Raw genomic sequence first — 14,860 nt, forward strand, 5'->3', positions numbered from 1 at the left:
CTTGGTTCATTAATATAAATTTTTGCCAATCTAACTCTTTCTGGTTTGGCTTTTTTAGAGACAAGGGAGCTTCTCTCAGCACCTTCCAAAATAAGTCTCTCTTCTTGAGTCTATGTCTAATTGTGTTGAAATAAATGTAAACATTTTCCCAGGTAACTAAGGCCTGTAAAATCAGGGATATGCATCTTACTTATTTTGCAGCTTTTCTGAGCATTGCACAGTTTTACCTTAGGCCAAATTTGTTTGGATGGCTACTTTTTACAAGCTTGGCAACTGTTTTAAATGTTGTTCACTTGGGGATAATCTTCTATACTGTAGAATGGGGGCATTCAAACTGTCTGGAAATGGCATCTTTACACACTGATAGGCAGCAACAGTTGTCTCTTTAAAGTCATTGCTCAAGTCTTTTTGCCTTGGCTGGGTTGTTGTTTTGTAAAGATGGTCACACTGATGATCAGTTTGACTAACTTACATCCTATAGAACCAAAAAGAGTTTATGAAGCAAAAAGTAGAACTCAGTAGTAGTTTGTTATTCATAAACCTTTATTTTTGTTTCATTGTGTTATTGAATTTTAAAATGATTTTGACAAAGTGTAAAGACTTTATCATATTTCCTTTGTTTTGACACATAACAGTGTCACAGTCAGTGTGTTATGAGTTTCTGCTGAGGAAAAGGTTTTGGGATGCAGAATAATTTGTTTAATCTTTAAAAAGTATTTATCACAAGCTGTAAAGGGTGGACTTACTGTATACATTTTGGAACTGAGCCAAAGTATCCATGCATCAGCCATTACACCACAGTGTAATGTCAGTAAACAAGCAGCTGTGTTGGCCTAACAGCACTCTCCAATTCCTTACTGAATTAGGTGGAGTTAACTCCCTGAAGTATTTACAGCTCTCTGGTATGCCCTTACAACACTATGTGTAGGCGTGGGTGGGTGGATTGTGTGCGTATGTTTTTGTGTCTCTGTGTGTGCGTGAGTATGCTGGAGGAGGGGTTGAATGGGTATGATGATAAAGCAACTGTGCAGGCCACAGGCAGATAAGTACAGTCGTAATATGAGAGGATGACAGGTTGCCGATGGTGAAAGGAGGGCAGCAGCGAAGAGATTAACGAGGCTAATTTGTGACTGTGTGGGTGAGAAAATAGTGTTGAAGTGTGAAAGTTTATGGCTGACCCTTAGCAGCCCTCCCTCTTTAAAAGGCAGCTTCTTCTAACTGTATCTTCCTTCCTAAAACTTTCCTTCCTAAAATCATGTCACATGCTAGTTCCAGCACATATTTAGGCAAAAATAAAACTTGAAGGTTTTGTGGACATAAAAATGTCACATACAAAACAAACAATGACTTTATATGTGGTTTTGTATTTAGAAATGCCTTTTAGTTTTATTTTATAGATATATCAATTGTAAGTTCTTTGTTGTTTGGGTTTCCAGGTGTCTGTTTCTTTTTCGTCCAATGAATCCATGCCTGGAGACTCAGTGATGCTGCATGTCCGGGCTGAGAGGGGTTCATGCGTTTGTGTGGCCACTGTGGATAAGAGTCTTTATTTGTTAAAGCCTGACTTCCAGCTTAGTACCAACAAGGTTTGTCACATTACTATTGTTCTAAAACTCAGTTATTCTGAAGTTTGATGTGTACGCAGGTGTTTTGGAGATCCTCCAGAAACCTAACACTCCAAGTTGCATTCCTGCATATGAATGCGTTTGCACTGTGCAGGTGTTTAAAGAGATGGCTGATTTCGACGTGTCAGACGTTTTTGGTGTTCCCAAAGATGACGGACACATGTGGTGGCCTGGACTGTCCTCAAAGAGAAGGAGGCGATCATCTGTGTTCCCATGGCACTGGGACGTCACTAAAGATGCACGCTTTGCTTTCACAGTGAGAAAACACACTTTAAATACCCACAACATTGTTGCAAAACGAGGTACAAAATATTTCCATTAAATGTGTATATTCTCCAGGAAACAGGGTTGGTGGTGATGACAGATATGGTGAGCTTAAACCATCGGCAGAGCGGAGGGATGTACACTGATGAGGCTGTTCCTGCCTTTCAGCCACACACATCAATTGGAGTGACTGCCATTCACACAAGGCCCACAACCAGGTAGGACAGGCTACTGAAGTAGTTTGTTGGTTATGTATTATCATACAACTGATATTTGAGTTTGAGATAGGAAAAACTAAAACTCAGCACCTCTTACCGAACAAAAAGAGGATTATTCATTAACAGCCAAGAAGTCCATTTTATCTCTGGAGGAGTAACATCTTATTTCTTTTAGCAATGTTCACTATATTTGTTTCTGTGAAATGAACAAAAATGTGCTGATGTCAGATGAGACCCAAATTACACAAAAACACAAAGAATATGGCACAATTGCATACCTGAGAAGAAGACATTGTTGCGCACATAAGTAAGTCCTGAGGAAAGAGTTCCATTATTCAAAGAAGTAGCCAACTGTAGGAGCAGCAGAGATTCACAGCCTGCCTGATCTGTAAGCGATATGCTATTTTTTGAGTTGGTTGTTTATAAGTGAACTTGGTACCAGAATACCTTTGGTCAGAGATTAAGGATTTATTTTTATTCATGTCATTAAATCAGTGACAATATGCTTTGGGTGGTAAGCTGGCAGGCGTTGAAGCTGGCCAGGCAGTGAAGCGAGGATAATGCTGTGCTTAGAACATCTGACTTTTTCCATGGTGGGAAATTTCTAATTGCTCCTCTCCTAGAGACATTCTCCCAGACTCTTTCTTAATTGCCATGTTTCACACCAGAATTGCTGATGCAGCAATACAAAGATGCCTCTGCAATGTGGTTATTGCTTGTCTCTTTGTTATTCTCCTTATAAGATAGACCCCCCATGAGCTAAAGGAAGCAATGAAGGACAATAAAACAAGTGAAAATAATTTGCTTCGTAAATGATATTTTCCACTGTTGTTTTACAAATCCTTTTGTTGTTGTGTTGTAGGACTGAGAAGCGGAGACGCACATTTTTCCCTGAAACTTGGGTGTGGCACTGCTTCAACATCAGGTAAATAAATCTTTTGACTCTTCATGTCTCTCTGAAGCATTTGTTTTTGTACTCAGCTTTGTCTTATCAAGGGAAAATACATTTAAAAAATGTCACTATGTATACAATGAAATAATTGCACATTATTATTATTGTTGTTGTTGTTGTTGGTGGTGGTGAGCTTGTTTTTATATGTGGATTTCAATACTTTAAGAACTGTTTTGTGTGTTGCTCCTGTTACACCTGAATTTCTTTTTGTGGGATAATAAACGGTTGTAGAATAGAATGGAATTTCATTCTATTCCTCTTTCTAAAAAAGAAGTACGTTGCACAATAGAGAATGTTGTAAAAAGGGTAATAAAAAGTTAAAGTAACAAAAAAGTAAAAGTAAAGAAATTTACAGTTATTGTGGGCATTGATGTAATTATTTTTCAGGTTTCCCAAATGTATTAGACACCTGATAGTTATTTGCTGATAATACGGCATGCATCTACAATGATTGAAAAATAATAACAAGAAATAAGTGCTTAAGTTTAAATTTTGTAAAAAGACTAATCGCCTCTTTTTTACATACTTCTTGCCATTGTAGTCTAAGAGCTCAAGCTTTGTTTCATCTGAAATTTTTTTGTGAATGCAGGCCAAATTTCAGACTAAAGTTTGACTTTGGTGAATGTGCTTATTTCTTGGTCAGTATTCTCTTTTATAAAATTTGCTTCATTTTGAACAGGTCCATACTGCCATCCTTCTGAGAGATTATTTTCATTTACTCTTTGAGAAACCTATGAAGTTGACTACACCCCCGCTCCCATACAGCCCATTTTCATGTTATGTAAAAGTACAGAAAATCTCTAAAGTAAATCTTGAAAAAATGTCCAACAGATTTACAAAGGCTTTGGAGAGGACCACATTCCGTTCTGCTTTCCTGTAAACTTCAAAGCTCAGATTTTAGCTAAAAAGTATTTTTCAGTGAATACTTGCCAACTTTAATCAAAGGGAGGAGTGTGATGCAGCTTTTTGAAGTTTAATATGTCATTTGACTTCGCCAAGACCAACATGAAATGCATGCTGCCAGGAATGACCTCAAGCCATTCCATACAGAGGAACAGATTAAGTCAACATCCAAGCGTCCCTCTCCGCCATCCAATTTGGAGTATTTGCTGTAGTTACATTAGTTGAGATGTTGGTGTTGACACAGGTGTTAGCAGTATAAAAATGTCCAATTAAATCTACCGTTATCAATCAAATGTGGTTTTTCATTGCCTGTGTTAAATGACATCAATAAATGATGTCAAAATGTAATCATTGTCCAACACGTTTCTGAGTTGTGTTTCATTGGGTCACTCACAGCTCTGAAACTGGGGAAACTCGCCTCCAGTTGGATGTCCCAGATTCGATCACCACATGGGTCACAGAAGCTGTTGGACTCTCTGAGGAGAAGGGACTGGGTTTGGCAGAGAGGACAGAGCTTCGGACTTTCAAGCCCTTCTTTGTTGACTTCACGCTGCCTTACAGTTTAATTAGAGGGGAGCAGACCAAAGTCCCTCTTACAGTCTACAACTACCTTCCTACTTGTTCAGAGGTAAAAAAAAAAAAGATTGCTGAGAGGGGGTTGAATAAACATTTTCCAATGTTAATATTTTACTTTCACACACTACCTGTGTCATTCAGAAATAATTCCAAACACTCCTGTATGTTTTATTGTAGCAAGGTGAAAACAAAGAGGTGCAAATTTAAGAGGTCATCCTTGTTTTTCAAAGTTGAATTCCAAACAAAACACACCATGATACCTCTGCCACGCAATCAAGATTTAACACAGGTCAACATTAACTTTATGTAAATTTAAAAGAAAGAAATCCTGCATTTTCTGATACCTTGTACTCCTTGTCAATAATTTCTTCAGCTCACATTTTAAGTAAAAGGAAACAGATGCTATGCAAAATATCTTTGCTATTATGGACAGGCCCTATACGTCAGCTTCAATATGCAGTTTAACAGTGAATTATTATCCATTTACAGATATTGGATCACTATAAAATGTTTTGATTTATACATTTTTTTTAAAAAAGGTTTATTGTTCTGTATTCCATGGACCACAGAAATTTGTTGGTGGACATTCATAGGTGTTTGTTATTGTAGCACAAATTATCCTACATTTAAAAAAATGATTAGTGACTATTGACGAGTGATAATTTTTTCACTAGTCTTGCTTTTCAGTAATTGCAGCAATTTCTGTAATCTTTTTCTCTGAATCTTAAAGTTTGCACCATTCAAAAGTAGATGAGTACTTGAGAAGAGGTATTTGAAATTCCTGAGGAATGCAATGTGAAGAGTTGATTTTTAGCTCCAAAATAGTTTGTAGCACTCACTTTGAAGAGCTATCCAAACTTTATTCTGGCCTTAAATGGACCCATCCTGCACTCCATTTACATGACATCATGATTTGTGCAGATGAGCCTGTTAAATGGTCTTTGCGTGTGCTGCCCTGATGTCATGTTTGGTGGATATGCAAACCAGAATCGCCCTTTCTTTGATGTCCACCCCTAAAACATGTGATTCTTATATTTGCTGCTCAGTTATTTATGACTCGTGGCATGGAGATAAAGAACTGCTAAAAGACCCTGTTTGCGGTACCGCACCCTGTGAAAACGGGATGACGACCACACTTTAATCCTTCACGAAGCCTGAGAGGCATTAAGTTGAGCAGCACGGAAATATGCCTGACGAAATGTTAATTTAAAAAAAACCCCAACTAACTCTTTGCTTTCGGCAGTTTGAGGAAACACGCAATATGAGAGAGATAGAACAAAGATTATGTCATTTTTTGACATCATATCTGAGGTCTAGTGGTTCTTATTTGTCTTTTTCTCTCTTAGGTACATGTGAAAGTATCTATTCCAAAAGGTATCAAGTTTATTGGCCATCCTGGAAAGCATCATCTTACCAGAAAGAAATGTGTTGCTCCTGGGGAGGCTATTCCTACATCTATTGTGTTGTCATTCACTGAACTGGGATCTGCAAACATCACAGGTATTCCATCACTTTATCTATAGTTTAAACTGTAGTTAATTGATAAAGTCTCATTAAGACACATCTTCCCTGCACTAGTTAGGTTCACAGTTATTGTCCCAATTTGCCAGAGCAGTAAAACAGTTATTCCTGTTAGATAACTAATCAGATTTTTGATTATGCACATCAGACTATATCATTAAGCGTAATGATCATTATCAAGCATGATAAACTTTTCGCTAGGACATTGGGTCCTCTCAGTGTGAGTTCTTACAGAAAAGCCAGCCCTTTGGGAATGGAGTGTGGGCCAAGAGGCTGAGCTGTGTGTGATCTGGTCACCCACCCCGGTTACAAGCAGTTCCCTCCTGAGCGCATGTGAAAACAAAGCTGACCAGCAGTAGGGGAGAGTAACCAGAGCTGCACTGTGACACTCAGTGGCATGTTGATGAGTTTTCAGGTCACCAGCGGTCAAGGGGCCCCCCATAGCCCCACTCATAGTTTCCTGGCCTCTTGTGTTTCCTTTTCGCTACACACACACAAAGAGACTCATCTTGGCACAGTGCCAGATTGCCAATGTCCTCCACATGAAGCGAACTGGGTGTCCATCTAGAAACATGTTTGACACCCAGATAATTAGGGATATGGCCCGTTTCATCTATTGTTATTTTTTTAACCTCTTAAATCCATTGTTATATTATTTTTCCTTGGGGTTCAGATTCAGTTTTTATGAGACATGTATATTTTCAGACAGGGTTTAAGCAGTGTTGAAGCTTTATGGTTTAGCTGATGCTAATAACCCCAGAGAACATTCGCAGCAGCTATTTAATGGTGCTTATTGATTGTTGGCACTCATCCTTTTTACCACTTTGGAACCTCATACCTCGAACTGCAGTCTGCATAGATTACTGACAACCACTACTTGTAATTATACAGATAAAAAGACAGTTCCAACTATAATATATTAGAGGGATTCTAAAATTCAGGACTCAAGGCCTGGTGTCCTACAACTTTTAAATATGTCCAACACACCTGAATCAAATGGCTGAACCTCTGCTGGTTTGGGAAGAAAATGCCAACTGACATAGACTGGTGCATGGACCAAGCAAAAACATTCTCATGCCTTGTTTAAGGGTTCTTACAAAGACTGGAATCAATGCTGGCCCCAAAAGTTAAAGCCTCCAGTGCATGTGTACAGGGTTCTAACTGCCTTATACTTTAATCAGAGGGGATCAGATCTTCCAAGGAGACGTTATGTCTGCTTTAGGAACAACCGACCTCCACCAGACTGTCCTCTGCCAGCACTCCTACCTCATCACAAAACTGCAGATGACTGTGGCCCTTTATAGTCACTACATGTGACCAGACACTGGCTTGGTCGGAGAATCAACAAAAACTAACCAGATTTCTGAAAGAGGTTTACAGACGGATGTTAATTATTTTCAATGGGCAGGATGGAGTGCAGCTTGCTTCCTGTAAAAGATAAGACATTGAGCATTCTAAGAAAACTCTTTGACAGCACCATTCAATCAACTGGACAGATGAAATAAAAGAGATGTTGGCAGTACCAGGAGCACATCCAGCAAAACAATCTTCAAATGTCTTTTTCTCAGTAAGAGGGATTTATGTGGTTAAAATAGCCCAATATGCCCTGGTTGGGTTTAAGGAGTTCAAATGAAAAGTCTCTATAATCAAGCAGTTTTTCTGATGTACTGGTGGATCTCTAACTTTTTGCTGGACTGTAGCAAAAACAAATGCCCGGTTTCAGTTGTTCTTTGAAAGCCTTTAGGACTGCTCTGAAATTCTCTATGGATTTAGAGAAGCCACATTACCTTAGCATCACTTGATTCTTAGTTTTCTCCTTAGTTTGGGAGCTAGATTATTCATTTTGGTTTATTTGCCTATTCATATTCACTCGGAGTCCAAGTTATTCTGCTAATTTTCTGTAAAAATTGATGGTCAAATTTCCAATCAATGAGTTTGTCAGCTTAACAGCATTTTGGTGAAATAGCTAAAAATAGTTCTTTCTCTGTGTTTTGTGAAAATATTTCTTACTAGGAAGAATGCAGCAGATATATTTCTAGAGAATATATAAAATTTGAAATCATGAATGATTATGATTTTTTATTTTTTTATCTTAAAAGCTCGAGCTATTGCCTACAGTTCACCAAGTTGCTGTTCAGATGGAATACTGTCAGGCAAGAGTGGTAATTATGCAGATGAACGGAGGATCCCCACTGGCATCGATTATGTTCGCAGGACTGTCCTTGTCGAGGTAAAAGAGTAGACATTCATTGTCATTTATTGGAAAGTGTTTATATGCTGTTTGAACACATTATAATGGCAAACTGCTTGCTTTTATTTTTTCTATACTTTACAATCTGCTTGCAGCCAGAGGGGCTATCAAGAGACTATACCTACAGTGTTTTCTTCTGTCCCAATGGTTAGTGCAAATATGTTTCAATTATAATTTCCAAAAATGTTTTTCCAAAAACCAAATGTTTTCCCACAAAGAGTCATTTTTTCTAACATTTAATTGAAATATGTAAGTATTTAGTATGCAACAATGATGTCCAAAACTTTCCCAACAAAAATGCATTTCATATTATCCCTTTTAGAGAGAATCCACATTTCTACTCCTAATAAATACGAGTACCAGTATGTCAAAAAGCCATCCAAGATGACGCAGTTTGAGGTGGCCGTGAAGACCCACAACGACGCCCACATTGCCCTCTCTGCTAGTCCTCATGACAGTGCAGAGATGCTTGAGATTGTACTCGGAGGGAGGCAAAATACTCGCTCCTGGATTTCCTTGGGCAAAATGGGTGAGCCCCTGGTCAGTGTGTCCACACCGGGGATACTGTCCTGGGATGAGTTCCGCAGTTTTTGGATCAGCTGGCAAGGAGGCTTGGTACAGGTAGGAGAGAAACACGTGTATATATATATATATATATATATATATATATATATATATATATATATATATATATATATGTGTATGTGTGTGTGTGTGTGTGTGCGTGCATGTATGTATAACAAAGTCAATCATTTTGTGATGCAATAATTGTGTGCTTCTGCCTTACACGTCCTTTGGTTCAATCAGGTGATGAATTAAACTGCGGTGGTGTATGTGGTGTATGTTAGGCCATTAAATATCTAAGTATATTCTGTTGGGATCAACAGCATCTTTCTAAGCATCAGATATATTCTGTAGCCTATTCATTTTATTACTGAGGCTTTTTGATTGACAGGAATAGATATTTTCCCAAACTATAAAAAACATTATCAAGATATGTTTTACTTTCCTCTGTCTGCATTTTCTTCTGTCCAGGTGGGCCATGGTTTGCATCCATCCAATGAATCTATCGTCCTGCAGTGGGCAGGCCAGTTTCCAGGACAGGTTTGACTTTTTCATGGTATGATGTACAAATTTTTGGGACTTTATGCTTACAGATTATTTTGAAATATATGCGTATGCTTTTGTCCATCTAGGTGCAACACATTGGGTTCTCAACTGGGTGGGGCTCTGTAGGAGAGTTTAAAATCTGGAGGAAGGAGGAGTCTGATGATGACCACAATGAGGCCTTCACTCTTGGGGTACCGCACAACATGGTGCCTGGATCGGAAAGAGCCACTGCATTTATGATTGGTATGGTAGTTTGTGGTTGGAGGCATACACAGTGCCTTTCAGAAGTATTCATACACCTTAAACTTTTCATATTCTCAAAATATTCTGTCAGAATTTCATGTGATACGAAGAACTTCATTCCACTTGTGATAGAGACAAGTCTTGAGGTTAACATCTAGCTTTATAGTGATATTAAATTAACCTCAACACTTGGATTATGAAATAAGTGACTTCTGAAGGTAACTGATTGTACAGAATTTTATTTAGAGAATTACAGGTTTGTAGGGGTTGATGTAAATTCTCCCCAAGAGTTTACATTTTTGTATTTGTAAAGAATTTTAGAGTTGTGCTCTACTTTGTGGTAGTCTGTCATATGAACTCATCACAATAACATGGATGCTTGTGATTGTGACAAAATGTGGTTAAGGTTTAAGAGGTGTAAATACTTTTGTAAGGTACTGAAATTATCTGTGGTCACTGTAAAATCGCTCTTTAATTGACTCTAAAATACAATTACTTTCTCGGTGTAACACACTAAAAGTTTGTTATGCGTACATGTGTGCACCTGTCACAGGAGACGTAATGGGACCAACTCTAAACAACTTGGATAATCTACTGAGGCTGCCCTTTGGCTGTGGAGAGCAGAACATGATTCACTTTGCACCCAATGTTTTTGTTCTGAAGTACCTTCAGAAGACTGGGCAGCTGAGTCCTGAGGTTGAAAACGAAGCCACGGACTATCTGCTTCAAGGTAACAAAGCTGGAGGCCAAGTTTTTGTCTTATATTCAGAAGTATTTCTACTTGTGTGGAGTTTTGTGTTGCAGAACCCAGTTACAGGTTCTGGCACAGGGTCACAGCATCAGTGGTCAGGCCAACATAAAGCTCTGAACCAGCCCATCCTCACAAAAAGAAAACCTCCCCAAACACTCTACCAGCCTACTTCAATAGATAGAAGTCTTGACCACTGAGGTTGAGGCTGTTTCCACTAAACAAAGCAGTTACAAAGAAATCTTAATCTAAATTACTCAGAATTACTAAGAAAATTATTCAACACACACAAACTGACTACCAACATATACAGATACATTAAACATTAAACATAAAGCAAAAACAAAAGTTTCAGTCCCCTTTGTCCCTCAGCTTCACCCAGTTGTCCATCTCAGTAAGATGGACAACTGGGTCTAAGTACGTTGCAAACACAAGTGTGTCAAAAAATATAAACATGTTCAATACATATTCATGTCAGAAAATGAAACGGTCAGGTTGTCTACATTGTTGGGTCTGGTGTCACTCATCTTCCTCTTGACAGTATCCCATTGATTCTCTATGGGGTTCAGGTCAGGCCAGTTTGCTGACCAATCAAGAACAGGAAGACCATGGTCACTAAACCAGCTTTCGCTACCTTTGCCTGCAGGAAAATGAAATGAACATCTCCATAAAGCTTGTCAGCAGATGAAAGCAAGAAGTGCTTTAAAAAAGTCCTGGTAGGCAGCTGTATTGAATGTGAACTTCAGAAAACACATTGGACCAAGATCAGCAGATGGCATTTCACCCAAAACTATCGGAATGTGAAAACTCCACATTGAACTTGGATTCTGAACTCCTTTTCTGGACGCTGGGATCTTGATTTCCAAATTAAATACAAATTACACTTTCATCAGCAGCTGCTTTCAATTTATATATTTTCCCTTCCCTATCAGCTCAACAGCCTATTGACCCAGACTGAGAAAACATTTGGAGGTTCAGAAAATATTTTAAAATATTTTGACTTAATTAGCTACTTAGGGTGTGACACCATGAGTTTCCACTCTTTAACATTTTCACAAATTTTCTCAGACACAAAAGTTTCTATAAGCTATTATTATCAAAATAACAAGACATAAAGGGTTGAGATATTTTACTCTGTGTGTAATGAATCTATATATTTTACGAGTTTCACTTTCTGAAATGAGTGACAAAAGAACTCAATGTTTCCATAAATAAACTTATGAACACATATAAACTTTTACATTTTGGATAGTATATCACAAATTGCATCACTCAGCCTTACTAACATTACGTTTTGTCTCTTTTTACATTTTCTTCCATTAATATCAAAAGTAGTTGCTTGGACAAGACTTGTCTTAATACCACACACCGTTCACTCTACTCATGAAAATAAGAGTATTCACAAATTCTGCATGGGAAACTCAGAGAGTTAATCATTCCAAATATTTCTCCTCTTCACAGCAAACCTGTTCTCTGTTGTCATCCAGGTTACCAGAGACAGCTGACCTATAAACGGCAGGACGGCTCATACAGTGCATTTGGTGAAAGGGATTCCTCAGGCAGTATGTGGTAAGCCAATGCAAGTGTAGTAAATTAGTTTTACATGCATACACCCAAGGCGTGCCTAGGAGCAGCAGAGTCATTCAGAGTGTTCCGGAATAAAGGTATTTGGGAAAAGTGGAACATTTTTAAAGCAAAAAAAAAACAAAAAAACAAAAAAATACCCTAATTTTAATTTAGCATGTAATTTTACATATTTACACAATTGTATACATACACTATGTGAGATATTTTTATTTTTATTTTTTTTTATTTGTTATTTTATTTATTTGTTAAATAAAATATTTAAAAGTATTTAAAATATTTAATTTATTTAAATGAAGTAGTTTTTATTTTTCATACAGCCAGTTAGCTCTTAAACAGAAATGTATCCCTGCAGTGCGGAGTTCCTCTGCTTGTAATTTAAGGTCTCATTCTTAATGTTCATTCCTCCTGTTGATTTATGAGCTCAGGTGGGTATTGTGATGTTTAATAGAGCTAAGACTGTAAAACAGCAGGTTTTTATAAACGACAGGCGATTGAAAACAAACATTATGATTGGCTCCCTGAGGCAGGTAAAATTCATTCTCATCAAAATTTACCTATGTAGTTTTGACCCTGTAAACTCTAAATGCCATGATTGGAGTCAGTATTATATGTTGTCTGGCGCCTTTACCCTTTTTTATTTCTTGTAAAGTAAAAGTTATGAATACTATCTAATGACTCATTATGCTTAGTGTAATTGGTGATATTAAACTGTTGTGGTAGGATTTAAATCTTCTTAATGAGAGCATGTGAGGATGTGACAAGCAGCAGTTTGGGGTTTTCTTGCGGTGCTCGGGGCAACAAATGTGGTTTGTGGGCACTAAATAAATAGTGAACTATGAGTAAACCTGCAACAGACACTTTATAAATCAATCAGCAACACATTAGCCTCCAAAACAAGCCCGGTTTTTGTTGTTGTTCCAGAGTTCATGAGTGGAGCAGTGCTTTAATTGCCTGCTGTAATGTTGTGTTAATATTTCCCAGCATTTAAAAAACATTTTACAGGGGAAATTGGTGGAGAATAGTAATTCAGAATAAATGACAGCAGCTGGCAGTGAATTAGGGTGCAGTAGTTACCATTTTCCATGCCAGGGCAGTTAAAAGTTCACAGAATTAACCTAAAGCTAAATGACTGGCACTAGGAGGACTCTTGTTTAGAAGGAAGAGCTCAGTATTTTTGTAGGTTAACTAGAAGGATTGACTGTTTTTTTGTTTTGTTTTGTTTTTTTCATAAATTGTGCCATACTTTAAGACTTAAATCTGCAGCATGCAGCTTTTTTTAAAAAATGTGTTTTATTACATATTTGTAAACTGTTTCCATGTTGCATTTCACATAGCAGAATGTGAAGCAAATAATTTCTTTTAAGATCAGTCTGCTCCTCCTCTTCCCAAATGCAGAAATGCATTGCTCACTGTCAAAAACAAAGGGTCAAGCTTTAATTTCCCCAATTTATGTGCTAATGTTTACTTGTTTAGTTATTCCATTTTATTTGGACTAAAATAAACTGAGACAAGATACTCACTGTGTCAATGGTCTGAAATCACAGAAATGGATTACCTACCTTATGCAAAAGCAGTATCAACGATTTAGTTTATGTTATCAAATATTGACTCTTGGTCTGGCTAATCTAAATTATAAAGCTTCATTCTTATCTACTTGTATTTTGTTAAAAAGCTGAAAAAAAAACTAAAAATAAGATTTTCATGAAGTATAATAATTTTTACAGTCTTGGGAAAAAACATTTGTTTTCATATGAATATTTTGATTTTGTGAAGTTTTATTTAAGTAAGATTTTGGTATATAACAAAATTGGCAATGCTGTTTTGCAGTTGGAATCAGATATTCACATTCAACGTATAAAATGACTAATATATTGTTCTGACATTAAATCAGACAGAATTCTTCCGGTTCTATTGCATTTTTTATTTATTCACGTTGAGAAGATGATATACTTGTTAGGCATAACAAATATGCTTAGCAACGCATACTTACTTTCTCTTATCACTGTCCTCTTCAGAAGCCTAATTTCTCAGCAGCTGCTGTAATTTAATATATGTATACAATTCTTATCTACCATACTTAAGGTACACTGTAAAATATACACATGTTGTAGGTGCTACAATACCCTGAATAAGTACAAATCTGAGGCATGTATCTTTTAATTGATACACTTAACCAATTACGTGTATCAGTTAAATAGTCAGCCATTGCACTTAGTAGGCCTGTTTTGGTACAAAATTTGTGTATTAGTCTTAGAATAATGCCAAAGCCCTTGTAAAGACCAAAACTGAAGCTGGTGAGAGGTTGTTATTATCCATACATTGACTTAAAATGCAGGACTACTTAGACCTCTTATCTTTTTGATAGATAAATTTTTTTATTTTTTTTTATTTTATTTATTTTATTTTATTTTTTTCCATAAAGCAATCATCCAGAAAGAATCTGGACAGTTTTAAGTCCAAATCATAACATTCCTAGTAAAGCCGCAGCCGGGTTGGATTTATCATGAAGCCTCTTCTAAATACACTCTCAGAGAGTGGAGCTGGAGAAGACCGATTTTTAAGTGGGAAGTAAGAAAACAGGGAAAGAGGAAGAAAATTACTAGGAGGATTCTCTAGCTTGGGGGTTGTGGGGCGGAAGTCAGCTTCCCTTGTGCTTCCTTCCTTTCCCAAAGCACTTCACGTTTACACTCTCCAGAGCTTTTCCTTGAGGGTGAACATTTAAAGCCAGAACTGTGGCATCAGTTTTGTCTCAGGGGAGGAATAAACCAGCTTCCAGTCAGGAAAGATTTTATGTTTTTGCTTTATGAGTGTACGTACCATTCTTTTTTTCCCTACTTATTCCCCTGTTGCTGTTTTCTTGGA

General features: G+C 37.3%; 1 protein-coding gene across 2 annotated transcripts in view; it reads left to right on the forward strand.

Annotated features, from left to right (window-relative positions):
- Positions 1–14,860, forward strand: part of cpamd8 (C3 and PZP like alpha-2-macroglobulin domain containing 8) — a 40,846-nt gene that overhangs the window by 10,977 nt on the left and 15,009 nt on the right. For both annotated transcript variants that reach the window (XM_044128365.1, XM_044128366.1), the window contains exons 16-28: positions 1,437–1,586; positions 1,720–1,881; positions 1,965–2,107; positions 2,970–3,032; positions 4,359–4,590; positions 5,885–6,038; positions 8,159–8,289; positions 8,406–8,457; positions 8,633–8,931; positions 9,346–9,414; positions 9,507–9,663; positions 10,217–10,393; positions 11,899–11,980. In XM_044128365.1, the coding sequence (XP_043984300.1) occupies positions 1,437–1,586; positions 1,720–1,881; positions 1,965–2,107; positions 2,970–3,032; positions 4,359–4,590; positions 5,885–6,038; positions 8,159–8,289; positions 8,406–8,457; positions 8,633–8,931; positions 9,346–9,414; positions 9,507–9,663; positions 10,217–10,393; positions 11,899–11,980 (1,871 nt within the window). The remainder of the gene's footprint in view (positions 1–1,436; positions 1,587–1,719; positions 1,882–1,964; positions 2,108–2,969; positions 3,033–4,358; positions 4,591–5,884; positions 6,039–8,158; positions 8,290–8,405; positions 8,458–8,632; positions 8,932–9,345; positions 9,415–9,506; positions 9,664–10,216; positions 10,394–11,898; positions 11,981–14,860) is intronic.

This window comes from Gambusia affinis, linkage group LG10, assembly GCF_019740435.1.
Source record: "Gambusia affinis linkage group LG10, SWU_Gaff_1.0, whole genome shotgun sequence".
NCBI lineage: Eukaryota > Metazoa > Chordata > Actinopteri > Cyprinodontiformes > Poeciliidae > Gambusia > Gambusia affinis.